This window comes from Rhinoderma darwinii, chromosome 12 (assembly GCF_050947455.1).
Source record: "Rhinoderma darwinii isolate aRhiDar2 chromosome 12, aRhiDar2.hap1, whole genome shotgun sequence".
NCBI classification, from domain to species: domain Eukaryota; kingdom Metazoa; phylum Chordata; class Amphibia; order Anura; family Rhinodermatidae; genus Rhinoderma; species Rhinoderma darwinii.
In genome coordinates this window covers 11,832,133-11,859,196 of record NC_134698.1, presented here as the reverse complement: position 1 = coordinate 11,859,196, position 27,064 = coordinate 11,832,133, and the positions used below count along the sequence as shown (strand labels likewise).

Below are 27,064 nucleotides of genomic sequence, written 5' to 3'. Positions count from 1 at the left end.
TTAAATCAAATTATTCCTTAAGCTACGTTGAGATGGAGATGACAATTTCGTAGTTGTAAAACCCGATTCACTAACATTGTACTGTTCTTTGTTGCAGATTTTTGATGTGGAATTCATGAGACCAACCTTCAATAAATAAAACATAAGAAAATGAGTTTCATAATGGCCATCAAATGTCTATGAATATCTGTACAAACCATAATGGGAATTTGTAGTCAGAGTAAAAATGTTACTGTAAAATGCTTAATAATTCGTAAGTATAGTAAAATCTTCTAAACTTAATATGAAAAATATTTTGGGAAGGTAATAATGGACATTTCTATATTCATAAATCTGAACAACATAGAAATGGATTTCCTGTACTCAGCATGAAAATTAAATCTGTAAATTTGAAATCTGTATTAACCCCTTAGGCCTCATGCACACGACCATAGCCATGTGCACGGCCGTGATTTTCGGGTCGGCTGGCAGCGGACTGTCAGCAAATTGCGGGCTGTGCACATGACCACGGCCATTGTTTTCAATGAGCCCGGACCACAGAACACGGCCGTAATAAGACATGCCCGTTCTTTCTGCGGTGCGGGCTCCCAGGCCATGCACGGACCGTGAAAACTACGGTTGTGTGCATGGCCCCGTAGAAATGAATGGGGCCGCAATTTTCCTATGAATTTTCGGGGGAATTGCGGCTGCAAAAGCACGTTCGTGTGCATGAAGCATTAAGGTCCGAGACATTTTTTTATTTTTCATTTTCGTTTTTCACTTCTCGCCTTCCAAGAGCCATAACGTCTTTATTTATCCATCAATAGAGTTGTGTGGGGCTTATATTTTGCGGGAGGAGTTGTAGTTTCTATTGGTAGCATTTAAAGTACCAAATAATGTACTGGGAAACTGAAAAAAATTTGTTGTGCGATGAAGTTGGAAAAAACTGCAATTCCTCCATTCTTTTTTGGGTTCCGCTTTTACGTCTTTCACCGTGTGGTAAAAACAACAACTTAACTTTATTCTGTGGCTCAATTACGGAGGTAATTAATTTATCAACGCATACCCTCTTTGACACACAATGTTATGTCCTCAGTAAGGGTCTCACATTCTCCCAGACTAATTCGTTTGATTTTTTCACAGCGTTAAAAGATCTCCACTTATTCTCACGCAAATTAATTTTGAAAAAACATCATAGTCGGGGAAAAATGGATGTTGGCCTTAATAGTATGATGGAAAAAGAAGCTTTGTTAGCCTTGGAAGAAGTATTACAAGAACAAACTATTGAACAAGGTGGGTTTCCATTTTCGATTGTTCCAAAATCAACAAGGTACCCCACTCTGTCCCTTTGCCCACCAGGGGCGCTGTATTCACTTTACGGACCACTGCATTCTCTTTGACTCCATGGGTAAGATTTCTCATACGGACCCCCCTGGTTTTACCAGGTGGGTATAGACTTATACTTTGGGCTATTTCAGGACTTCCTGATTTGATGCACTAGTGGTAATCTGGGCATCTTTTCTCCTTTTACACATATGGTCTTACGTACCATATGTATCTTCTGTTTAAATTATATACTATATTTCAACAATATGATACCTTAATAGTACTTACAACTGAAATAGGTGCCCTTTTTAGCCGCATGGTATTTAATGTTGTTCCGTATGTATCGATGAACATCTACCTGTGATTGTACTATTACTGCTTGTGTGGTCCATGTACAGATAATGTTCTTTAGATCCTCTTTTTTAAGGAACAATAGAGGATGAGATATATTATCAACGTTCAGTAGTTAAATGTTTAACAGCTGTAACTCTAAGGCTGGGTTCACACGACCTATTTTCAGACGTAAACGAGGCGTATTATGCCTCGTTTTACGTCTGAAAATATGGCTACAATACGTCGGCAAACATCTGCCCATTCATTTGAATGGGTTTGCCGACGTACTGTGCAGACGACCTATCATATCAAAATACAGCCTCGTCAAAAGAAGTGCAGGACACTTCTTTGGGTTTGTTCACACGCACTAATTACGGACGTAATTCGGGCGTTTTTGCCCCGAATTACTTCCGAAAATAGCGCCTCAATAGCGCTGACAAACATCTGCCCATTGAAAGCAATGGGCAGACGTTTGTCTGTTCACACGAGGCGTATATTTACGCGCCGCTGTCAAATGACGGCGCGTAAATAGACGCCCGCGTCAAAGAAGTGATCTGTCACTTCTTTGGCCGTAATTGGAGCCGTTATTCATTGACTCCAATGAATATCAGCGCCAATAACGTCCGTAATGGACGCGGCGTTCAAGCGCCTGCACATGCCGGTACGGCTGAAATTACGGGGATGTTTTCAGGCTGAAACATCCCCGTAATTTCAGCCGTTATGGACGCCCTCGTGTGAACATACCCTTTGGATGTTTTTTTAGCCGTTTTCTCATAGACTCCAATGAAAACAGCTCCAAAAACGTACGTAAAAAACGCCGCGAAAAACGCAGCGAAAAACACGAGTTGCTCAAAAAACGTCTGAAAATCAGGGTCTGTTTTCCCTTGAAAACAGCTCCGCATTTTCAGAAGTTTTTGGTCACTACGTGTGCACATACCCTTACCGATCAGTAGAATGAAGTGCGGTAGGAGCAATGCTCGGCTCAACTGTTTTTCTCTCTAAATGGTCGGCTATTGGCTATAATTGGCTGACCAAAAGCTGAGCAGAGCCAAATTAGCAGATTACTCTCCTATCAATACTGCGACTTTGGTCTAGTGATTGTTAGGGGGGGTCACAATGACCGAAACCTTCATTGATCAGACAGGAGATGTGTCATCAGTGTCTTTAGTAGGATATCCCTTTTAAAAAATATAGCCAGTTGAAGAAATATTATATTTGCTGAATTGAATATTATTCGGTCGGTTTAGTTTGACTTTCAATGGTGGAACACTCCAGTCATTATAATGTAGTATGAATATAAAGCATTGAATCCACTTACTTGTTATCCGAATTGAACAAATAAATCCAAAAGCAAAAAAATCATAGATTCTTTATATTTGGTATCATATTGCATGCTATGAAACATTTATTTAAACTGTATATTCCTCTTTTTATATTCTTTATTCCAGAAGAGAATTAAGACAAGAGGGAATAAGATGTCCTTGAGGATGTACTTTCATGTTGTAATAGGGGCCTAATCATATCAAAGAAAATTATACTCTGAGCATGTCCCCTTCTCCCCGCCATGTTCTCACCTCGCTCCGGGGTCCTCCATTCCCATGCTGCTCTTCTTTCTGTGTTTCAAATCTGGTTGCCGAAACCAGCCCTTGACACGACTCACTGGGTTCTCGCGCGGTGACCATTGTATTATTAAAAAACTATCACCTGACTGCTAAAAGAGCTTCTCCTGCTCTGTAATCATTTCCAGAGCAATTTGGTTCCTTAGTGTTCCCTCTGTTCCTAAGTTTTCCTGCTACATAGTTGTAATTCCGCGTACCGACCTTCTGCCAGTTTTTAACCATTCCTGCCCGCCGCCTGCCCTGACATATTGCTACATTTACCGTGACGAACCTCTGCCGCCCATCCTGACTTATAGCTATGTTTATCATGTTGAACCTCTGCTGTCTGCCCAGACCCATTGATTTGTTTACCACTTTGTGACTGTCAACACCAGCCATCACCAAGGGAGACTACTCCGGGGTATGCAGCAAAGTCCACATCCCCATAAAAGGGATAAAGGGTAAAGACCAGGGGTTCCCTATGACTCCACTCCCTGGAGTAGCCTCAAGTCAAATCCCTTAATGATCAAAGAGGGTTCACACCACTCCCTGCTTTTTGTACTACAGCACAATCCTAGGGCTGTCGTTACAGTTTGCTCTGGTCATGGACCCTGCCAGAAGTCTCTGACCTGGCTCAGGAATTATCCAGGCAACGAGTTCAGCAGGACCTGCTGTACCATCTACTTTAAAATGTCTCGTCTTGACTCAATGCCATCTTTACTTCAGCATCACCTATGGTGCCTAGCCAAACATCTCTAGCTACTGCATGTAGTCCAAGATTACATTTACCTACCCCTCCATGCTACAATGGTAACTCCAAGTCATGTGGGGGGTTCTTGAACCAATGTATCGTCTGCTTTCAGGTAATGGTGTATCCATTTTTTCAGACGAAGCTAAGTTCACCTACATCTTGTCTCTGTTGTCTGCTGAGGCACTGGCAATGGGCATGTCCTTTATGGGAACGGAATGAACCTGTCATGAGCAACATTCAAGCTTTTCTGGATACCTTCAGAAAGGTGTTTGAAAAACCTGGTCGGGCATGATCTGCGGCCTTGTCACTCCTCAAGCTTTGTCAATGCATCTCTATTGTGTGTCAATATGCCATCCAATTCCGCACGCTAGCAACTGAACTCCAATGGAACAATGAAGCTTTTTTGCAACCTTTTGGGAGGGTCTGGCTGGTTGCATCAGAGATGAGTTGGCTGGTCAGGATCTTCCAACTTCTTTGGATAAATATAATTTCCTTGGTAATGCGTAATGAACGTACGTTTCCGTTAGAAACAACAAGAAACGGATCGTGCCCGTCGGGTACCTAGATTAGCACCGACATTTCAGAGACCTCTTCTTGCCTCTGCAACTGCTTCTCTGGACAAACCCATGCAAGTTGAAAGAATTTAACTTTCTGTAGAAGACGCACCAACATCCTGTGTTTTTACTGCGACACACCGGGAAACTCCAACGCCTATGGCAAGTGGGAGACGCTGCCCTAGGCAGTCAATCTGCCTTTCAGAAGATGACGATACTTGTCAGTTTATCTACTGCTGGAGTTTGCTTCACTGTACCAGCACTTCTGAACTCTCGTACCGCGAGGAATTTCTTCTGCCAGTCCCTGGTTACTCATTATATTATCTCAGTGCTGCAATAGGACAACGTCAGCCTTCACCAAGCGAGTCTACTCCAAGGGTAGTGAACTATGGTTACCCGCAGGTAAGTTCACATCCGGGTTAAATAGTGGGGGCCGGGGGTTCCCTTAGACTCTGCTCCCTGGAGTAGCCCCAAGTCAAATCCCTTGGTAACAAACATGGTTCACATTCACACCGCTCCCTGCTGGCTCTACTACAGCCCAATCCTAGGGCTGTGTTTACACGTTGCACTGTTTGCAGTAAAAATCAGACCCTTTTTAAATCTCGGACAATCTCTTTAATAATGGCAGCAGTTATTTTCTTAAAATTTTTATGTTCCTTTTGCTACTGTACTTAGTAGCCAAGAGTCTAGAATCTATTCACACTCCATTTGCAGTGTACATTCTACGTATGCACTGGTAAAATTATCTCAGCGCATACAAGGAATGTGTCACTAGGGCCTCATAGAGCAGACATGCCAAAAGAATGCCCTTTGGCATACCTCGAGACGGTATTCATCATATCTTTTTTTATTGTATTGAATAGTGTTTGCAGAAGCATCTAGTAAGAAAAACATTTACTGCTCGTTTTTTAATTATGGGAGCCTATGAGCAACCTTTGCCATCGTATAACAGGGGCATACGTCGGAGCCTTCACTCGGTCCGAACTATTACAAAATAACATTAATTGTGCACAGTGAACGCCATGAAAAAGAACAACAAAAACAATGATCTAACAATCGCTGGATCAAGTCCCCTAGGGGGGCTAATAAAGTGTGTGAAAAAAGTAAAAAAAAGGTTTTAGTAATGAAAAAAAATTAAAAAAATATAACAAATTCAAAAAACTCCCCTTTTCTCATTTTCCTCCTAAAGTCATGTAAAAAATAAAAAAAGTAAACAAAATTGGTATCGCTGCGTCTATAAAATTCTGAAGTTTTACAATATAGTGTTATTTAACACGCACGGTAAACGCTCTATAAAATAAAAATGTAAAACGACAAAATACCTGTTTTATGCTCAACTTAGCTTAAAAAAAACATAATAAAAATGGTACCAATAAAAACTACAGCCGTCGCATCGCTCAATCGGTGAAAAAATTAAAAAAGTTCTGGCTCTCAGAATGTGGCGACACAAAACATTTTGTTTTTAACAAATAGTTTATTATCAATAGAAGTAGTAAAATATTTTAAAAAAACTATATAAATTTGTTTGGGGTACGATTCTATTGAACAAACAGTCAGTTTAGATTCAGTCTGAATAAATGTGTCGCGATTAGAAAGTGCTCCAATCACCCTGAAAAGTCATGTTTGACTCTCTGTGTTTTAGAACTGTATTGAACTCCTTTCAAGCTACTCCTTTGATGGCAGATGCCTGCTGGTGTTTATACTGGAAGAAGCAATGACATTTAAGCAAGTGATTGAAAAAATATCCCTTTTTGGGGAGTGGCAACAGGTTTGGTGTCATTTAAGCAAGTTTGTAATAAATATGGATTTACTGTAGTTAGGCAAATAAAGATGTTTTGTGCTGATGAACATTGTTTAATTGAGCCTTGAATTTCTTAAATGTTTCTCTCATCAACGTATCCACCCTTAGCAGCAATCAAGGCAGTGCAATCACGGGGCATTCTGACGTTCAATTTGAAATAAAGTTTTAGCTCCGAATGCAGCCGACTTCTTTTCAAGAAACTCCCAAAGGTGATTTTGTGAGTTTCACATCTTGAACACACCGGTCCAGATGATCCCAAAGGAGTTCAATTGTATTTCAAACAGGACTCTAGGGTGGCCTAACCATGTCCTTCAGCACCTGTTGTCATTCTTTTGACTGGACATACTTTTGCAAATAGCCCATATCCAATAACCCCAGCCAATAAGACGAGTGCTAGAAGGGATGGCTCGCCGCACCAGGATGTTGTGGTAGCACTTGGAGTCCATGACTGCTTCGATTTTTAGTAAGTGACCAACCGCTCGACCTCAGAAACATCCCCAGCCCATAATGGAACCACCCCAATGCTTGTCTGTGGGCTGAATGCAAGCAGGAAGCATGCGCTCACCTGTCACATGACGAACAAACTTTTGCCTCTTGGACTCAAACACCTCAAACTTCGATTCGTCTGTGAAAATAACTTTATTCTACTGGCTAGTCGTCCAGCTCCTGTGCGTTTTAGCACTCAATAGCCTCTTCTTTTATTTATAGGCCTAAGCAATGGTTTCAGGCTGCAACACATCTCTTTAAGCCTCTGGCTACAAGGCAGAGTTTGACAGTCGCGATTGACACGATTTCCTCCCTCGTTTCAATCAGAGCAGCGTGGATTTGACGAGTTGTTTTGAATCTATCCCATTTGGAACACGCTCTGATAAATTTGTACTGTTGTTTTATGGTCACTTGAGGTTTCCCAGGTCACGGTCTATCATGAACACTCTCCTTTTCAGCGGATTTCTTGAGGGTAGACTGCACTTCACCAAGAGAAACCTTCTCCAGGCAAGCGATTTCCCGCAGACTATCCCCTGAATTTCTTAAAGCTACTATGGCAGATCTCTTGGCTCCATACCTGATTCATTTTCACAAATGAAATGTTTTCCACACATGTGGAGGACAATTTTAACCGCTTCGGGGGGATGGCGCCCCCTGAATATCCTGTCTGACAGTACACTGGAGGGTGGACAAGACAGTCTTTGCCGGTTCCTGCCACTGATCCAATCTGTTGAACCAGAAGTACACAGAGTCAGGGAATATGCCGTAGAAAAGACACAGTCCAGGTACCACTGAGCCTGAACGTGTGTTTCGGAAGGCAGCAGCACACTATCTGCACCACGCATAATATTATTGAAGAAAATTTGTGTATGATGTGATAAAGATTGGTGATTCAAAAATTTGTGGAAGAAATTAATTGTATAGCTGCAGGAGCACTCACAGCAATGGCTTCCTGTGCTTGTCTAACAAACACACTGACTGACTGCTATCTCTCTCTAACATCTAGTCTTTATCAAATTATTGTAAATCTAGCTATCTATTCTGTTCTCTTCACTATGGAAAACACTCACTAATCCACTATCTATTTGTATTTTGTGTTTTACTATGTCTCACTCTCTGTCTGATGTCCTCTCTCTCCTATATGTATTCCTACAAAGCAGCAGCATTTCCTGGTTGGACTGTTTATAGTAGTAAAAAATAATATGACTGTCATCTACTGAGTCAACAGTTAATCACACCCTATACCCCTCATGATTGGATAAGCCTGAGGAAGGGCTGCCTGCAAGAGATTATGGGGAAGCCCGCGGGACTACCGCTGCCCGAGGTCATGTGATCCTTCTTTTCTGTCTTCTTGTCTTCTTCTGATCTGTAAAATTGCGACCACCATTTTGAGAAATTAGTGCGTGACGATTTCCGAAAGTGTAATATTTGCTAAAACTCTAAACTTTTGGAAAATTTGTTACAAATTTGATTTGTGTAGAATCATTTTGTTTATCTGTCATTATACTGTGATATATAGCGTTTAATCCACTTATCTGAATATTTTATATTTGTTTATTAACCCTTTAACGACCGCCCACCGTCTTTTGACGTCAGGCGGTGCATGTACTCAGTCTTCAGCGACACCTTTTGGCGTCGCTGTAGTAGAGTGGGTTTAACGGCACCCTGGTGACATCTGCACTAAAAACCGGCTGTAAGTAACAGGTCCGGTTCTTAGTGCAGCCATAAGGACCTGCCGATTTCGTCGTAACAGCACGTGACCGCTGTGACAGCCAATCACAGCGGTCACATGCTGTTACTGCGTACAGCGCCGCCGGGAGTGTCTAAATGACAGCTCCTGCTCTAAGAACGAGCTGTTGCTCGTTCTTAGAGCAGTGATCAGGAGCCAATAGTATTGGTTCCTGATCTTTTGTGTTCACTATGAGATCCAATCATAGTGATCACTACTGTAAAATAAAAGTAAAAACATGTATCTGTTTCTCCTCACTGTTCTAGCTGTGGAGAGAAACAGATACAAGTGTGTCAGTGTCCCCACACAAAATCACTTGTCCCTTACACAGTTTATTAAAAAAAAAAACATTTTTTTCAGTATTTTATAGTATATAGTATATACATATATATATATATATATATATATATATATATATATATATATATATATATATATATATATATAAATATAAATAAATTTACTGTATATACTAAGAATCGTACTATAAACTACTTTCTTTTTAGGGAACGCTGTTAGACGGCGTGTACGCTGTTAGGCCTCATGCACACGACCGTAGCCGTGTGCACGGCCGTGATTTTCGGGTCGGCCGGCTGCGGACTGTCAGGCTGCCGCAAATCGCGGGACATGCACATGGCCGCCACCATTGTTTTCAATGAGCTCGGACCGCAGAACAGGGCCGTAATAAGACATGCCCATTCTTTCTGCGGTCCGGGCTCCCGGGCCGTGCAAGGACCGCAAAAACTACGGTCGTGTGCATGGCCCCATAGAAAAGAATGGGGCCGCAATTCTCCCGTGGATTTTCTGGGGAATTGCGGCCGCAAAAACACGTTTGTGTGCATGGGACCTTAGACGGCGTAGGGTGCTGTTCTGGGCTTGGGTTACGGTTCGTGTTAGGCGTAGGGTTTAGGTATAGGTTTGAAAAAAAAAAAAACTTAAAAAAAACAATAAAAAAAATACAATTTTTAATTCTTTTAGTGTTCTTAGTTGATTAGGCTTCATGCACACGACCGTGCTCGTAATTACGACTCGTAATCACGAGCACGGCCGGGCACGTCCGGCCCCGGGCAGCCGGCCGCTTTTGCGAGCCGTGCTGTCATTATAAAGTATAGCAGCACGGCCCCGTAAAATAGAAAAATAGAACATGTTCTATTTTTTTAACGGCACGGGCACCTTCCCGTGAGAAAACGGGAAGGTACCCGTGGGTAACAGAAGTCTATGAGCCCGTTATTGTGGGTCGTAATTACGACCCGCAATAACGGGTGTTTTTACGGTCGTGTGCATGAGGCCTTAGTTGATAAAAAAAAATTGAAACCGCTAGTTCCATTTATTATTTGCGGTTTAGACTGTATTATCATTATGGCTGCCAGAAGATACAGCGTTGAGGAAGCCTATCAGATGCTATGCTCAGATACGGATTCTGCATCTGAAGTTGAGCTTTTAGGGTATGTGCACACATAGTGACCAAAAACGTCTGAAAATACGGAGCTGTTTTCAAGGGAAAACAGACCCTGATTTTCAGAAGTTTTTTGAGCAACTCACGGTTTTCGCTGCGTTTTTTACGTCCGTTTTTGGAGCTGTTTTCATTGGAGTCTATGAGAAAACGGCTCCAAAAACGTCCAAAGAAGTGTCCTGCACTTCTTTTGACGAGGCTGTATTTTTACGCGTTGTCGTTTGACAGCTGTCAAACGACGATGCATAAATGACAGGTTGTCTGCACAGTACGTCGGCAAACCCATTCAAATGAATGGGCAGATGTTTGCCGACGTATTTTAGCCCTATTTTCAGACGTAAAACGAGGCATAATACGCCTCGTTTACGTCTGAAAATAGGTCGTGTGAACCCAGCCTTACTTGAAAGCGACAGCGAAAGTGTCGCTTCAAGGGATTCTATGGATATGAGACCCAGCACCAGTGATATGGCCGACGGCGCAGTTGCCACAACGTCCGTTCAAAGTGCAGCCCCTGAAATTGCACAACCCCACCAAACCGATTTAGTGTGGGAACCCACGAGTTTATTTTCTCCCACCATAAATGACTTTATTGCTACTCCTGGCATAAGTCCCAATGTCAGTAATTTTTCACCACTAAATTATTTTAATATTTTTATTACGGACCAAGTTTTGGAACATTTTGTGCAGGAAACAAATTTGTATGCCAGGCAGTACATCGCCAATAAACCTTCGTCACCTAATGCCAGGTTGTGGAATCCCACAAATTTCAAAGGGCGTCTCTCATTCCGTCAATTCATACCCTCAAAAAGTGCAAAATACGGGGTAAAGATCTACAAGTTATGTGAAAGCACTACTGGCTACACATGTGCATTTAAGATCTACGAGGGTAAAGACAGTGAATTTAATCCACCAGGGTGCCCTCCAAATATTGGTACCACTGGTAAGATTATGTGGGATTTAATTGGCCCTTTTCTACACAAGGGGTATCATGTATACACGGACAGTTTTTATACCAGTGTGCCACTGTTTAGCGCCCTTCATTGTGCCAACACCGGAGCCTGTGGCACAATACGCAGGAATCGCAAAGGTTTCCCATGTCAACTTGTGGATAAAAAACTAAGAAAGGGGGAGTCATGCACTTTTCAAATTGAGAAGATGCTGGCTTTAAAATTTCGTGACCGCAAGGACGTCTACATGATCAGCACTCTCCATTCAAGAGCAACAGCAACTATTAGAGAACGTGGGGCCTCTGTAGATAGACAAAAGCCTGTGTGTGTCATCGGCTATAACAAATTCAGGTTGCGATGCAGAACGCATTTGTCCTGTACAAAAAATCAGCGGGCAGGGCGACATTCTTTGAATTTCAGGAGAAAGTGATTGAAGATCTCCTATTTCAATCTGCAGACCAGAGAGTAGTCCATGAGTCAGAGGATGTACACCGACTTTTTGAAAAACATTTTTTACACCCCATCCCTTCAACATCTAACCAAAAAAAAAAATACGGTGTCGGGTCTGCAGCAAACGAGGACAGCGAAGTGAGTCAAGATATTATTGTTCCGCTTGTCCTTCCAACCCTGGTCTATTCATAAGTCCCTGTTTTGTCCTTATCAATACACTATGGGCTTTATTACAGTTTTGTTCGGGTTTTTTTGTGGACCTCTTACACCCGACAATACTTCTAGAAATAGCGACATTAATTTGGGGATTAGTGGTTCTTTACTGTATCTATACATACGGTGTGGGACACTGCCCCTTTATATATTCTACAGGTGATTGGTTGTTTTGTGCACATGGCAGTTCCTACCTTGCCGGGCAGGGGCTTGTTATGGTGTACCGCGTCACTTGGCACATTCGTCCCTTATATAGGGATTGATGGAGCTAAAGAGACGTTGTATGACCAGTCACTTTGAATAATAAAGTCATTACAGCCCTACAAATTTTCTTTCATCCTGTGAACATGCTCTAGTTTTCCACATAGCTGGATACATTCTTCCTCCTTTTAATTGGATATATTGCCTTTTTCCACCAACAGTTTAATAAATTTTCCCACTCTAACTTACTATATATCAGAGCGGGTTGATATACATAATGTCTATGGACTGACATGATTTCAGGACAGCTGCTTTCTTAGCACAACATAGTCATAGGGTGTAGAAACTGTTAGGGACATCTATTTCTCAATCTAGAAAAGTAGAATCCTCCCATTTTAAAAGCAAAATGTGTGTCCTGAAAGCCTCCGGGTGCTCCCTTCCTTTTGGGTCCTGCCGTGTGTCCAGGAAACACATTAGGGCCACAATGGGGATATTTTTGAGCACAGGAGAAACAGGGTGATACATTTTCTGGTGCATTTCCTTATTCTCATGTCCTCTGTACAAGAAATCTGACCTTAAAATGACACATTTGTGAAAAAAAGTTAAATAAAATTTTCTTTCCACCTGCTTTGCATTAATTCCTGCAAAAACTATGGGGTCAAAATACTTAGTACACACCTAGATGAATACCTTAAGCGGTCTAGTTTTCAAAATGGGGTCATTTATGGGGAGTTTCTATCTTTTTGGCAGCTCAGTGCCTCTATAAATGTGTAATGGGACCTGAAACATTTTCAAGCAAAATGTGTGTCCTGAAAGTCTTCGGGTGCTACCTCCCTTTCGGGTCCTGCCGTGTGTCCAGGCAACTCATTAGGGTCACAATGGGGGCATTTTTGAAAACGGGAGAAACAGGGTGATAGATTTTGGGGGGTGTTTCTTCATTCTCATGGTCGCTTTACAAAGAAATCGGTCTTCAAAGTGATACTTTTATATTAAAAGTGTTTTTTTTTTTATTTCACCTGCTATGCATTCAATTTAGCAAAAAACTGTGGGGTCAAAATACTCACTACAGCCCTAGATAAATACCTTAAGGGGTCTAGTTTTCTAAATGGGGTCGTTTATGGGGAGTTTCTATCGTTCTGGTAGTTCAAAACCTCTCCAAATGTACAGTGGGGCTTAAAACATTTTCAAGCAAAAATGAGACCTGAATGCCTCCGGTTGCTCCCTTCCTTTCGGGCCCTGCCGTGTGTCCAGGCAACGCATTAGGGTCACAATGTGGGCATTTTTGAAAACAGGAGAAACAGGGTGATAGATTTTGGGGTGCATTTCTTCATTCTCATGGTTGCTTTACAAAGAAATCGGTCTTCAAAGTGATACTTTTATGAAAAAAGTGAAATTATATGTTTTTACGCCTGCATTGCATGAATTCTTACAAAAAAACTGTGGGGTCAAAATACTTACAACACCCCTTAATAAATACCTTAAGGGGTTTAGTTTTCAAAATGGTGTCACTTGTGGGGGTTTCCACCATTCTGACACCTATGAGCCTCTGAAAACCTGGCTTGGTGCAGGAAAACAAAATCTATTTCAAAATGTATAAAATCATTACTAAACTTGTAAGTCTTCTAAATTGCTAAAAAAAAATATTTTTTTTCAAAAGTGCTGCCAAAATAGAGTAAAGAGATGGAAATATATATTTAATAAAAAAATTGTACAGTATGTATGTACATATGTGACATATTGCAGTTAAAAATAGGGAAAAATGATAATTTTTACAAAATTTCTTCAATTTTTCTATTTTTTCATTAATTTCCGCAAATCGTATCAGTCTACTTTTACCACTAAAATAAAGTACAACATGTGACGAAAAAACAATGTCAGAATTACTTGGATATTCAAAACTTTCGCACAGTTATTCTCTGATAAAGTCAGACATACCAGATTTAACAAATCTGGCTTGGTCATTAAGGTCTTTTCAGGCCCGGTCATTAAGGGGTTAAATGAGAGAATTAAAACGAGGGAATAACATGTCCCTTGATTATGTACTTTCATGTTGTAATAGGGGCCTAATATCAGAGAAAATTATACTCTGAGCAGTTTTGTATTGTTCTGAACATTGACTTGTACGGTATTTAGTAAATTAAGCTGTTCTGCAATATCAGACACGGCCCATTGACAAGAGTGGCACTGTTTGCAGTAAAAAGCAAACCCTTTTTCTAATCTCAGACACTCCCTTTAACATAACAAGTAGTATGATTCTTAATCTTTTATATTTTCCTTTGCCAATGTACCTAGTAGCCCAGAGTTTAGACTCTATTCACACTGTATTTGCAACGTACGGCACAGACGTCGAACATGTTCTTAGGGCCCCGCTGACCAGACATATGCCAAATTTTCTTTACTCAATTTAATAGTGTAAAGATACAGAGGCATCTGGTAAAAAAAAACATACCACATAGTATACAATCTCTTTACATGGGAGCTTAGGAGCGACAAATGTCACTATATACCTATACAGTGGAATATGTCGGAGCCTTCCACCAAATATATATGTCAGGAAATGATTCTGCTCAAATGTAGCGTGAACAATGCCTAAATTTGTATGCTTTTCGCACCTTAGCACGTTGTTCCAAAGTGCCCTTGACTTATCAAAGTGTTGTGTTGCATACTGGAGATGCTGACCTTTAGGGCTCATGCACAGGGCACCAGTAGGAGTCTATCGGGCCATACTTTACCCTCATATGCCTTATATAAAGGCATATAGAAACTTTTCTTTTAAATTCCAACAGAATCTGACAAAAAATATGTGGCATTATGCATCGGAATATCTTCTAAATATGCTGTCGTACTGAGGCACCATATAATGGCACATGGAACCCTACTGCCTGCATGATGTCTTATGATGAGATTGTAGATAAGATTCCTCTTCATCGAATGCATGCAACCAGTGAAGCAGACCAGCGTATCTCTATTTTTTACAGCTAGTTGCATAACTTTAGAATGTTTTTTGTAAATTTGTTATTTCTCTTCGCGAGATGAACCAAAATAATAACTTATTATATTCAAAAAAAGTACATGTACAAATTCTTAGATATGTTAACAATTTTAATTTTTAAAATAATTGTAGTCCTTAAGCTCTTTCTTAGTACATTTTTCTATTCTTTTTTTTTTACTTTATCTTTTACAAATTATTTTTTTTATAAACATACAAATAGAGAACAAAAAATAGTAATACAAAGATTTACAATATACAGTTGAAATATGTTCCACCCCCTACCCCGTGCCTGCCCAACCCAACCAAGAAAAAGGGTGAAATATAATTAGTGGTGTACTTTATTGTAACTTTATTGTATGACGAAAAGGGGTTCAATACTGGTGAAGGTATAAGGGGGTGCATAGGTTGCACTTACACTAAATCATGGGATGCATCTAAAGAGGCCTAGATGCACATGACAAGAACATACAAACTTCACCATATTTCATGAATGATGGAAAATTAGGAGAGCTAGACGTTATAGCGCCAATTTAAAGGAATTTTCCATAATATATTAACACTAGTAATACTTGATTTTCTCTCTCTCTCTCTCTCTTCTCATATATATATATATATATATATATATATATATATATATATATATATATATATATATATATATACATATATATATATCTATCTATCTATCTATATATATATATATATATATATATATATATATATATATTCATTCATTCCATCATTCTACAGTGCGAAAGATTATTCACAAGTAGAAAAACAATCAGGACAGTTTACAATCTTCCCAAGAGTGGACGTCCCAGCATATTCACCTCAAGAGCTACATCTCGGACTCTACAAGCCTCACTTAGCCTGTTAAATGTTCAAGTTCATGACAATACAATTAGAAAAAGACTAAACATGTATAGCTTGTTTGGAAGGGTTCCCAGGAGAAGGCAGACTTAAGTTTGCAAAGTTGCACCTGAACAAACCACAAGACTTCTCGAACAATGTCCTTTGGACAGACGAGACCAAAGTCGAGATGTTTGGCCATAATGTACAGTGCCACCTTTGGAGAAAATCAAACACAGCTTGTCAGCACTAACACCTCATACCAACTGTCAAGCACAGTGGAGGAGGGGTAATGAGTTGGGCTTGTTTTTCAGTCACAGGACCTGGAAACTTTATAGCCATTGAGTCGACCATGAACTCCTCGTTATCCCAAAGTATTCTAGAGTCAAATGTGGAGCCATCTATCCAACAGCTTTAGCTTGGCCGAAAATGGGTCATGCAACAGGACAATCCCAAGCACCCCAGCAAATCTGCAGCAGAATGGCTGAAAAAGAAAAAATAATCAAGGTTTGGCAATGGCCCAGTCAAAATCAAGACCTCAACCCAATTGAAATACTGTGGCAGACCTTAGGAGAGCTCTGCACAAATGAATGCCCACAAACCTCAATGAACTGGAGCAAAATGATAAAGAAGAGTGGGCCAAAATTCCTCGAGAACAATATAAGAGACTTATAAAGTCATACAGAAAATGATTACTTCAAGTTATTGCTGCTAAAGGTGTTCCTACAAGGTATTGATTCTGGGGGTGTACTTAGTTTTTTACACATTTCTTTTGAATTGTTGTCTAGTTTTTGTTAAATAATGACACAGTGTAATCTGTAATGTGTTGTTGTTCATCTGAGGTTGTATTTACCTACTTTTTGGTCCTTCATTGGGCCAGTTCACACTGAGTTTTTTGACAAGTTTTTTGACACGGAAACCGCGGCCCAAAATGCGCCAAGAGGGGCTCTGGCTGGGCCACTCAAGGACATTCACAGAGTTGTGCCTAAGCTAACCCTGTGTTGTCTTGGCTGTGTGCTTAGGGTCATTGCCTTGTTGGATGGTGAATCTTCGGCCCAGTCTGCGGTCCAGAGCATTCTGAATCAGGTGTTCATTAAGAATATCTCTGTAATTTGCTCCATTCATCTTTCCCTCATTTTGTCTCCTTGTCCCAGTCACTGAAAAACACCCTCACAGCATGATGCTATCACCACCATGCTTCGCTGTAGGGATGGTATTGGGTAGGTGATGAGCAGTGCCTGGTTTCCTCCATACATGATGCTTAGAATTAAGGCCAAAAAGTTCAATCTTGGTTTCATCAGACCACAGAATCTTGCTACTCACAGTCCTTTAGGTGTTTTTTTCAAACTCCAGACCGGCTTTCATGTGTCTTTTTTTGTGGCGAGGCTTCTTTCTGACCACTCTGCCATAATGCTCAGATAGGTGGAGTGTTGCAGTGATGGTTGTTTCTCCTATCTGCACACAGGATCTTTGGAGCTCAGCCAGAGCGACCATTGTGTTCTTGGTCACCTCTCTTATGAAAGCCCTTCTCCCCCGATTACTTTGTTTGGTGGGGTGGCAAGCTCTAGGAAGAGTCCTGGTTGTTCTAAACTTCTTCCATTTAAGAATTATGGAGGCCACTGTGCTCTTGAGAACTTTCAGTGCAGCAAAAATTTGTTGTACCCTTCTCCAGATCTGTGCCTCCACACAATCCTGTCTCTGAGCTCTACAGGCAGTTCTTTTCTCCTTATGACTTGATTTTTGCTCTGATATGTTGTCAGCTGTGAGACCTTATACAGACAGGGGTGTCTTTCCAAATCACGTCCAAGCAAATGAATTTACCACAGATAAACTCCAATCAAGGTGTAGAAACATTTCAAAGATGATCTAGGGAAGTGGGAGGCCAAAGCTGAATTTAAAGTTTCATAGCAAAGGGTCTGAATACTTATGTCCATGCGAAATTTGAGTTTTTTATTTTTTATTTAAATTTTTATCTTGAAATCAAATGTAAGTCTACATTATTTTCACATTAATCATAGTTATAGTAAACCATTAAAATGTGGCTTTCAGCTATGAAATATGTTTGTGAGACTGAATGATAACTTGTCTAGTTACTTTTCTTAAGGCATTCTTTACCTCTCTATTTCTAAAAGTATAAATAAATGGATTGAGAAGAGGTGTAACGACAGTATACGTGAGAGACAGGAACTTGTCATAGTGACTGCCTTTAGGCTTAATATACACAATAATAGCTGAACCATAAGCCAGACATGCTACAATGAGATGAGAAGAGCAAGTTGAAAAGGCCTTTGTTTTCCCCTCAATGCCTTCAATTTTTAAGACAAAATATATTATATGAATGTAGAAGCCCACTATGGCAAAAAAAGGCAAAACAGTTGCGGCAACAGCTGCCAAACTAGTAGTCATGTTACTAATAAATGGGTCTGAACAAGCTAAATTTTGTACTGGTGCCAGGTCACAGAAAAAGTGGTCAACTTCATTTGGTCCACAGAAGTCCAATTGAAAAGTAAAAATTGTAGGGAAAAAAGAGGTAATAAAGCCAAGAAACCATGGCAGAGCGGCCAATCTACAACAGAACTGATTGTTCATTATGGCGGAATACCGTAATGGATTATTAATGGCTAGATATCGGTCAAAGACCATTAAAGCAAGAAGGAAGCACTCTGTCTCTCCTAGGGCATTGAAGGCATACATCTGGACAAAGCAACCAAAAAATGAAATTGTCTTCTTAGTCTGAAGTAGAATAGCTAACAGTTTTGGAATAGTAACCGAGACTATCATTATGTCCAATACAGTAAATATACTGATGAAGAAGTACATTGGAGTATGAAGAGAAGGCTCGGTTCTAACCAATAGAATAATAGTAAAGTTTCCAAAAACACAAATGATATAGGCCAAAAGAACAACACAAAAAAGTAAATACTGAAAAGTGTGGAAGTGGGAAAAACCCAAAAGGAGAAATTCATTTACAACAGTCTTGTTAGCCACCTGCATATTCAATAAAAAAAATAAAAACCTGTGATAAACCACAGACATTAATATAAATACAAGGAGATATAGTACAGTAGGCGAATACAAAGAATATTATAGTATAGTCATCGCAATGAAAACAGGAATTATGCTAATTTCTGATGTCAATGGAGTGATCTAGCCCAAGGACTGCAATGTTGAGGACAAGTGAAGACCAAAAATATATTTTTCCCCTGTTTAAATCAAATTATTCCTTAAGCTACGTTGAGATGGAGATGACAATTTTTCGTAGTTGTAAAACTCCATTCACTAACATTGTACTGTTCTTTGTTGCAGATTTTTGATGCGGAATTCATGGGACCAACCTTCAATAAATAAAACATAAGAAAATGAGTTTCATAATGGCCATCAAATTTCTATGAATATCTGTACAAACCATAATGTGAATTTGGAGTCAGAGTAAAAATTTTACTGTAAAAAGCTTAATAATTCGTAAGTATAGTAAAATCTTCTAAACTTAATATGAAAAATATTTTGGGAAGGTAATAATGGACATTTCTATATTCATAAATCTGAACAACATTGAAATGGATTTTCTGTACTTAGCATGAAAATTAAATCTGTACATTTGAAATCTGTATTAACCCCTTAGGCCTCATGCACACGACCGTAGCCATATGCTTGGCCGTGATTTTCGGGTCGGCCGGCAGCGGACTGTCAGCCGTGAGCTGCCCGCAAATCGCGGGCTGTGCACATGGCCGCGGACATTATTTTCAATGAGCCCGGACCACAGAACACGGCCGTAATAAGACATGCCCGTTCTTTCTGCGGTGCGGGCTCCCAGGCCATGCACGGACTGTGAAAACTACGGTTGTGTGCATGGCCCCATAGAAATGAATGGGGCCGCAATTTTCCCATGAATTTTTGGAGGAATTGCGGCCGCAAAAGCACGTTTGTGTGCATGAGGCATTAAGGCCTGAGACATTTTTTTATTTTTCATTTTCGTTTTTCACTTCTCGCCTTGCAAGAGCCATAACGTCTTTATTTATCCATCAATAGAGTTGTGTGGGGCTTATATTTTGCAGGAGGAGTTGTAGTTTCTATTGGTAGCATTTAAAGTACCAAATAATGTACTGGGAAACGGAAAAAAATTTGTTGCGCGCTGAAATTGGAAAAAACTGCAATTCCTCCATTCTTTTTTGGGTTCCGTTTTTACGTCTTTCACCATGTGGTAAAAACAACAACTTAACTTTATTCTGTGGCTCAATACGATTACGGTGATATCAAATCTATATAGATTCTTTTATATTTTACTACTCTAAAAAAACAAAAACCTTTTTGTTAAAAAAAAATAGTTTTGTTTCACCACATTCTGAGAGCCGTAACTTTTTTATTTTTCCGTGCATTGAGCGGTGTGAAGGCTTATTTTTTGCGGGACGACTGTAGTTTTTATTGGCACCATTCGTTGGTACATATGACTTTTTGATCGCTTTTCATTACATTTTTTTGGGGAGCTAAGGTGACCAAAAAAATTCGATTTTGGCGGCTTCCAATTTTTATTTTTTACGGCATTCACCGTGCGCCTTAAAAAATGCTATATTGTAATAGTTCAGACTTTTACCGACGCAGCCATACCAATTTTGTTAACTTTTTTTTATTTTTTATATTAGTTTAGAGGAAAAATGGGAAAAGGGGGGCTTTTTAACTTTTTTTTTTGTACTAGTAAAAACGTTATATCACTTATTTTTACACATTTTATTAGTCCCCCTAGGGAGTTGAACCACCGATTGTAAGATCGCTGGTACAAAGTACTGGTACTAATGTATTGCACTGGTACTAATGTATTGCAGTATATCATCATATTTACAAGCGTCTATTAAGCCCTGCCACAGGCAGGGCTTAACAAAGGCAGAGTGAAGGCAGCCCTGGGGACCTTCATTAGGCCCCTGGGCTGCCATAACAACCATCGTCACCCCCTGATCTCATTGCAGGGGGGCGATGAGATGTCGGAGGGGTCCGCCCCCCACTTTTCAATGCCTCAGATGCTGCGGTCGCGATTGACTGCGGCGTTTGAGGGGTTAAACAGCCAGGAACAGCGCGATCGCTGCTCCCGGCTGTTAGTGCCGGGTGTCGGCTTTCACAGCCGACACCCGCATCATTTGGAGCACGCTCCAAATATCACCCCCCGCGCCATGACCTACCAGGGCGTCAAGGGGTTAAGGGTTTGTCCAGACAAAGGGCAGTATCCGTGTGGGATCCATGTGTCGTTGGGGGTCCGACACATGGATCCCACACGGATCAGGTGTTCCGGCTGCCTCCGGGAGCTGGTGGTCGGTGTCAGAAGCAGATGGCTCCGGTCACAGAGTAGCGGTCGTGCTGTAGTACTGCAACTCTGCTTCTACTCAAGTGAATAGCAGCAGAGCTGCAATAACCCAGCAAAGCCGCTATACATGTGTATGGAGCCATATGCATAAACCACTGCATAACCTCCAGTGCCCGGAGGCTATCAGAACAGTTGATCGGTGCATGGACCGGTTGTTGGATCCACACCGATCATATACTAATGACATATCCTGTGGAATACCAAACTTTTTGAAAAGTGTTTTAACTCCTGGGGAATTCCTACTCCTTTACCTCTAAGAAACTTGGTGTAAGGGCAAGCAAAGCATTGTCTTGTCCAATGCTACAATTCAGCTGAGATATGTTGTATCCTTTGCCAAGCATCTTTCAGTTGTCATCTCTATAATAAAAGTTACAAGTCATACTGCTGATGGGTTATGGGGTACCCCAGTTCGGAAACGCTGCTCTAGACTATAACACGAAGCACTGCATATTCAGGCACAATATGTTAAATAAAAAAAATGTATAGAAAAATTACCTTAAGGAACAATAGATTATGAGATATATTATCAACCTTCAGTAGTTAAATGTTTAACAGCTGTAACTCTCACCGATCAGTAGAATGAAGTGCGGTAGGAGCAATGCTCTGCTCAACTGTTTTTCTGTCCACATGGTCGGCTATTGGCTATAATTGGCTGACCAAAAGCTGAGCAGAGCCAAAGTAGCAGATTACTCTCCTATCAATACTGCGACTTCGGTCTAGTGATTGTTAGGGGGGGTCACAATGACCGAAACCTTCATTGATCAGACAGGAGATGTGTCATCAGTGTCTTTAGTAGGATACCCCTTTTAAAAAAATATAGCCAGTTGAAGAAATATTATATTTGCTGAATTGAATATTATTCGGTCGGTTTAGTTTGACTTTCAATGGTGGAACACTCCAGTCATTATAATGTAGTATGAATATAAAGCATTGAATCCATTTACTTGTTATCCGAATTGAACAAATAAATCCAAAAGCAAAAAAATCATAGATTCTTTATATTTAGTATCATATTGCATGCTATGAAACATTTATTTAAACTGTATATTCCTCTTTTTATATTCTTTATTCAATAAGAGAATTAAGACAAGAGGGAATAAGATGTCCTTGAGGATGTACTTTCATGTTGTAATAGGGGCCTAATCATGTCAAAGAAAATTATATTCTGAGCAGTTTTGTATTGGTCTGAGCATTGCCATGTACAGTATTTGGCTGCACCACTATAGAAATGTAACTTGAAGTGAATGAAGTTGTGCTGCAATATCAGACATAGCCCCTTGACAATGGTGGCGCTATGTCCCCTTCTCCCCGCCGTTTTCTCACCTCACTCCGGGGTTCTCCGTTCCCATGCTACTCTACTTTCTGTGTTTTAAAATCTGGTGGCCGCACCAGCCCTTGACACGCCGCACTGGGTTCTCACGCGGTGACCATTGTATTATTAAAAAACTATCACCTGACTCTGCTAAAAGAGCTCCTCTTGCTCTGGTAATCATTTCCAGAGCAATTTAGTTCCTTAGTGTTCCCTGTGTTCCTAAGTTTTCCTGCTACATAGTTGTAATTCCGTGTACCGACCTTCTGCCAGTTTTTAACCATTCCTGCCCGCCGCCTGCCCTGACATATTGCTACATTTATCGTGACGAACCTCTGCCGCCCGTCCTGACTTATAGGGATGTTTATCATGTTGAACCTCTGCTGTCTGCCCAGACCCATTGATTTGTTTACCACTCTGTGTCTGTCAACATCAGCCGTCACCAAGGGAGACTACTCCGGGGTATGCAGCAAAGTCCACATCCCCATAAAGGGGATAAAGGGTAAAGACCAGGGGTTCCCTATGACTCCACTCCCTGGAGTAGCCTCAAGTCAAATCCCTTAATGACAAAGAGGGTTCACACCACTCCCTGCTTTTTGTACTACAGCACAATCCTAAGGCTGTCGTTACAGTTTGCTCTGGTCATGGACCCTGCCAGAAGTCTCTGACCTGGCTCAGGAATTATCCAGGCAACGAGTTCACCAGGACCTGCTGTACCATCTACTTTAAAATGTCTCATCTTGACTCAATGCCATCTTTACTTCAGCATCACCTGTGGCGCCTATCCAAACATCTCTAGCTACTGCATGTAGTCCAAGATTACATTTACCTACACCTCCATGCTACAATGGTGACTCCAAGTCATGTGGGGGGTTCTTGAACCAATGTATCGCCCGCTTTCAGGTGATGCTGTATCTATTTTTTCAGACAAAGCTAAGTTCACCTACATCTTGTTTCTGTTGTCAGCTGAGGCACTGGCAATGGGATCTTCTTTATGGGAATAGAATGAACCTGTCATGAGCAACATTCAAGCTTTTCTGTATACCTTCAGAAAGGTGTTTGAAAAACCTGGTTGGGCATGATCTGCGGCCTTGTCACTCCTCAAGCTTTGTCAATGCATCTCTACTGTGTGTCAATATGCCATCCAATTCCGCACGCTAGCAACTGAACTCCAATGGAACAATGAAGCTTTTTTGCAACCTTTTGGGAGGGTCTGGCTGGTTGCATCAGAGACGAGTTGGCTGGTCAGGATCTTCCAACTTCCTTGGATAAATACAATTTCCTTGGCAATGCGTTTCCATGAGAGACAACAAGAAACGGATCGTGCCCATCGGGTACCTAGATTAGGACCAACATTTCAGAGACCTCTTCTTGCCTCTGCAACTGTTTCTCCGGACAAACCCATGCAAGTTGAAAGAATTTAACTTTCTGCAGAAGACGCACCAACATCCTGTGTCTTTACTGTGGCACACCGGGAAACTATGGCAAGTGGGTGACCCTGCCCTAGGCAGTCAATCTGCCTTTCAGAAGATGACGATACTTGTCAGTTTATCTACTGCTGGAGTTTGCTTCACTGTACCAGCATTTCTGAACTCTCGTACTGCGAGGAATTTTCTCTGCCAATCCCTGGTTACTCATTATAATATATCAGTGCTGCAATAGAACAAGCCACTATCAATCTCTTCTATAGATGGAAATTTATATTTGAGATTGTCCACCAAGTCACTGAACCTACTTCCATGCAGATGGGAAACTATTTCATTCTATGTTCTTCTGCCTTGACTTTGGAAACATTCACATGTCATTGATTGGACTATTGCTCAGGTTACCCATTGGGATGACACCTGTAATTCGCAATGTCTGCCAGTCATTCATCCTCCCATGCCTCGAGTTGTGGAACCTCCACTGGAAACCGAAACCTTATGCCAGCTACGCGTATGTATTTTGCAAGCATCAAGCAGAGACCCCTCCTCCTCATAGATGGTATGATTGTGCCATCGATTTGGAACCCATATCTACTCCTTCCTAGGGCAAGGTCCTTAAGAAAGAAGCTAGGTCTCAATAAAGTACACTAAGGAAAACTTGGAGAAGGGATTTATCCACAAATCTTCTTCACCAGCTGGAGTTGTTTTTTTCTTTGTTGAAAAAAAGACTGGACTCTCAGGCATTGTATAGATTATCACGACCTAAATAAAATTACGGTAAAAAATAAAAAAATATCCACCGTCATTGATTTCTGAACTCTTTGACCGCCTACTAGGAACTACAACTTTTACTAAGCTAGATTAACAGGGTGGCTACAACCTGATTGGTATACAGTACATGAAGGCAATGAGTGGAAAACCACATCCAATATGAAGAACGGTCATTTGGAGTATTTGACTATGCTCTTTGGTTTTAGTAATGCTCCTGCAGTCTTTCAAGAATTAGTTAATGATATCTTCCGTGACCTGTTGTACAGCTGTGTTGTTGTTTATCTGGATAATTTTCTTGTTTTTTCCACAGATCCCTATACCCATCGTAATCAAGTACTTCAGGTTCTGCAATGTCTAAGAGAGGATCACCTCTATGCCAAGCTTGAAAAATATCTCTTCGAAAGGTCCAGTCTGCCTTTTCTAGGATACATAATCTCTGATCAGGGACTCCAAATGGATCCTTCGAAGTTGTCTGCAGTCTTAAAGTGGCCATGTCCTCAAGGACTCAAAGCAATTCAATGTTTTATAGGATTTGCCAACTGCTATTGACAGTTCATACCACATTTATCATTCTTAGTGGCACCAATCTCTGCCCTCACTAAAAAGGGGGTCAATGCAAAAAATCAGACGGAAGCTGAATCAGCATTTCTTAAACTCAAACAGGCCTTCTCCTCAGCTTCTCTGCTATTCATTGGCAGAGCCATTCAGTTCAATAGTGTTTTATATGTTCCTAAGATTTCCTGCTGTATAGCTGTAAATCCATGTACCGACCTCCTGCCAGTTATTGACCATTCGGACCATTGCTACGTTTACCGTGAGGTTATGGCGTTGAACGTCTGCTATCTGCCCAGACCCATTGCTTCCTTTACCACTCTGCCAACGTCAGCCTTCACCAAGAGAGTCTACTCCAAAGGTAGTGAACTATGGTTACCCGCAGGTAAGTTCACATCCGGGTTAAATAGTGGGGGCCGGGTGTTCCATTAGACTCCGCTCCCTGGAGTAGCCCCAAGTCAAATCCCTTGGTAACAAACAGGGTTGACATTCAAACCGCTCCCTGTTGGCACTACTACAGCCCAATTGTAGGGCTGTCATTACACATTGCACTGTTTGCAGTAAAAATCAGACCCTTTTTAAATCTCGGACAATCTCTTTAATAATGGCAGCAGTTAATTTCTTAAAATTTTTATATTCCCATTGCTACTGTACTTAGTAGCCAAGAGTCTAGAATCTATTCACACTCCATTTGCAGTGTACATTCTGCGTATGCACTGGTAAAATTATCTCGGCGCATACAAGGAATGTGTCCGTAGGGCCTCATAGAGCAGACATGCCAAAAGAATGCCCTTTGGCATACCTCGGGACGGTATGCATCATATCTTTTTACATTGTATTGAATAGTGTTTGCAGAAGCATCTAGTAAGAAGAACATATACTGCTCGTTTTTTCACTATGGGAGCCTATGAGCAACCTTTGCCATCGTATACAGTGGCATACGTCGGAGCCTTCACTCGGTCCGAACTATTACAAAATAACATTAATTATTCTACACAGTGAACGCCATGATAAAGAACAAAAAAAAAACAATGATCTAACGATCGCTGGTTCAAGTCCCCTAGGGGGGATAATAAAGTGTGCGGGAAAAAAAGTAAAAAAAAGGTTTTAGTAATGTAAAAAAAAAAAAAAAAATATTAAAAATTCAAAAAAACTCCCCTTTTATCATTTTCCTCCTAAAGTAATGTAAAAAATAAAAAAGTTAACAAAATTGGTATCGCTGCGTCTATAAAATTCTGAAGTTTTACAATATAGTGTTATTTAACGCGCACGGTAAACACTGTATAAAATAAAAATGTAAAACTCCAAAATCGCAGTTTTTTGCTCAACTTAGCTTTAAAAAAAACGTAATAAAAAGTGATCAAAAAGTTATCAGAAAATGGTACCAATAAAAACTACAGCCGTCCCACAAAAAATAAGCCCTCGCATTGCTCAATCGGTTAAAAAAAAAAAAAAATGGCTCTCAGAATGTGGCGACACAAAACATTTTTTTAAACAAAAAGTTTATTATCAATAAAAGTAGTAAAATATTTTAAAAAACCTATATAAATTTCGTATCACCGTAATCGTATTGAGCCACAGAACAAAGATAAGTTGTCGTTTTTACCGTACGGTGAAAGCCGTAAAAACGAAACCCAAAAAACAATTGAGTTTTTTCCATTTTCAGCCCGCAAAGAATTTTTTTTCCGTTTTCAAGTACATTATATGGAACTATAAATGGTAGCAAAATAAACTACAAGTCCTCCCGCAAAAAAATAACCACTCTATTGACAGAAAAATAAAAACGTTATGGCTCTTAGAATGCGGGGAGTGAAAAACGAAAATTAATAATCAAAAAATGGCTTCGTCCCGAAGAAGTTAAAGCCAATGGGTTCTGTCTGGCACTGATGGTGTCTGTCATGAAAAGAAAGCGGTGCTTCCAGTATTCTTAGTGTTATGCAACTCTGATGGAGCAGAGCAACAAAAACACTGACACAGTTGTGAACAGGCTCTA

The 27,064-nt window shown here is 40.6% G+C and overlaps 1 protein-coding gene across 1 annotated transcript; it reads right to left on the bottom strand.

The window, feature by feature from the left end:
• Window positions 1-21,356, bottom strand: LOC142665082 (olfactory receptor 10C1-like). Its single transcript, XM_075844624.1, has 4 exons — window positions 21,267-21,356; window positions 18,947-18,997; window positions 17,757-18,650; window positions 1-126 (listed from the first exon to the last, which is right to left on the bottom strand). The coding sequence occupies exons 1-4, from the start codon at window positions 21,354-21,356 to the stop codon at window positions 1-3; spliced, it is 1,161 nt and encodes a 386-aa protein (XP_075700739.1).
• Window positions 21,357-27,064: the final 5,708 nt, after the last annotated feature.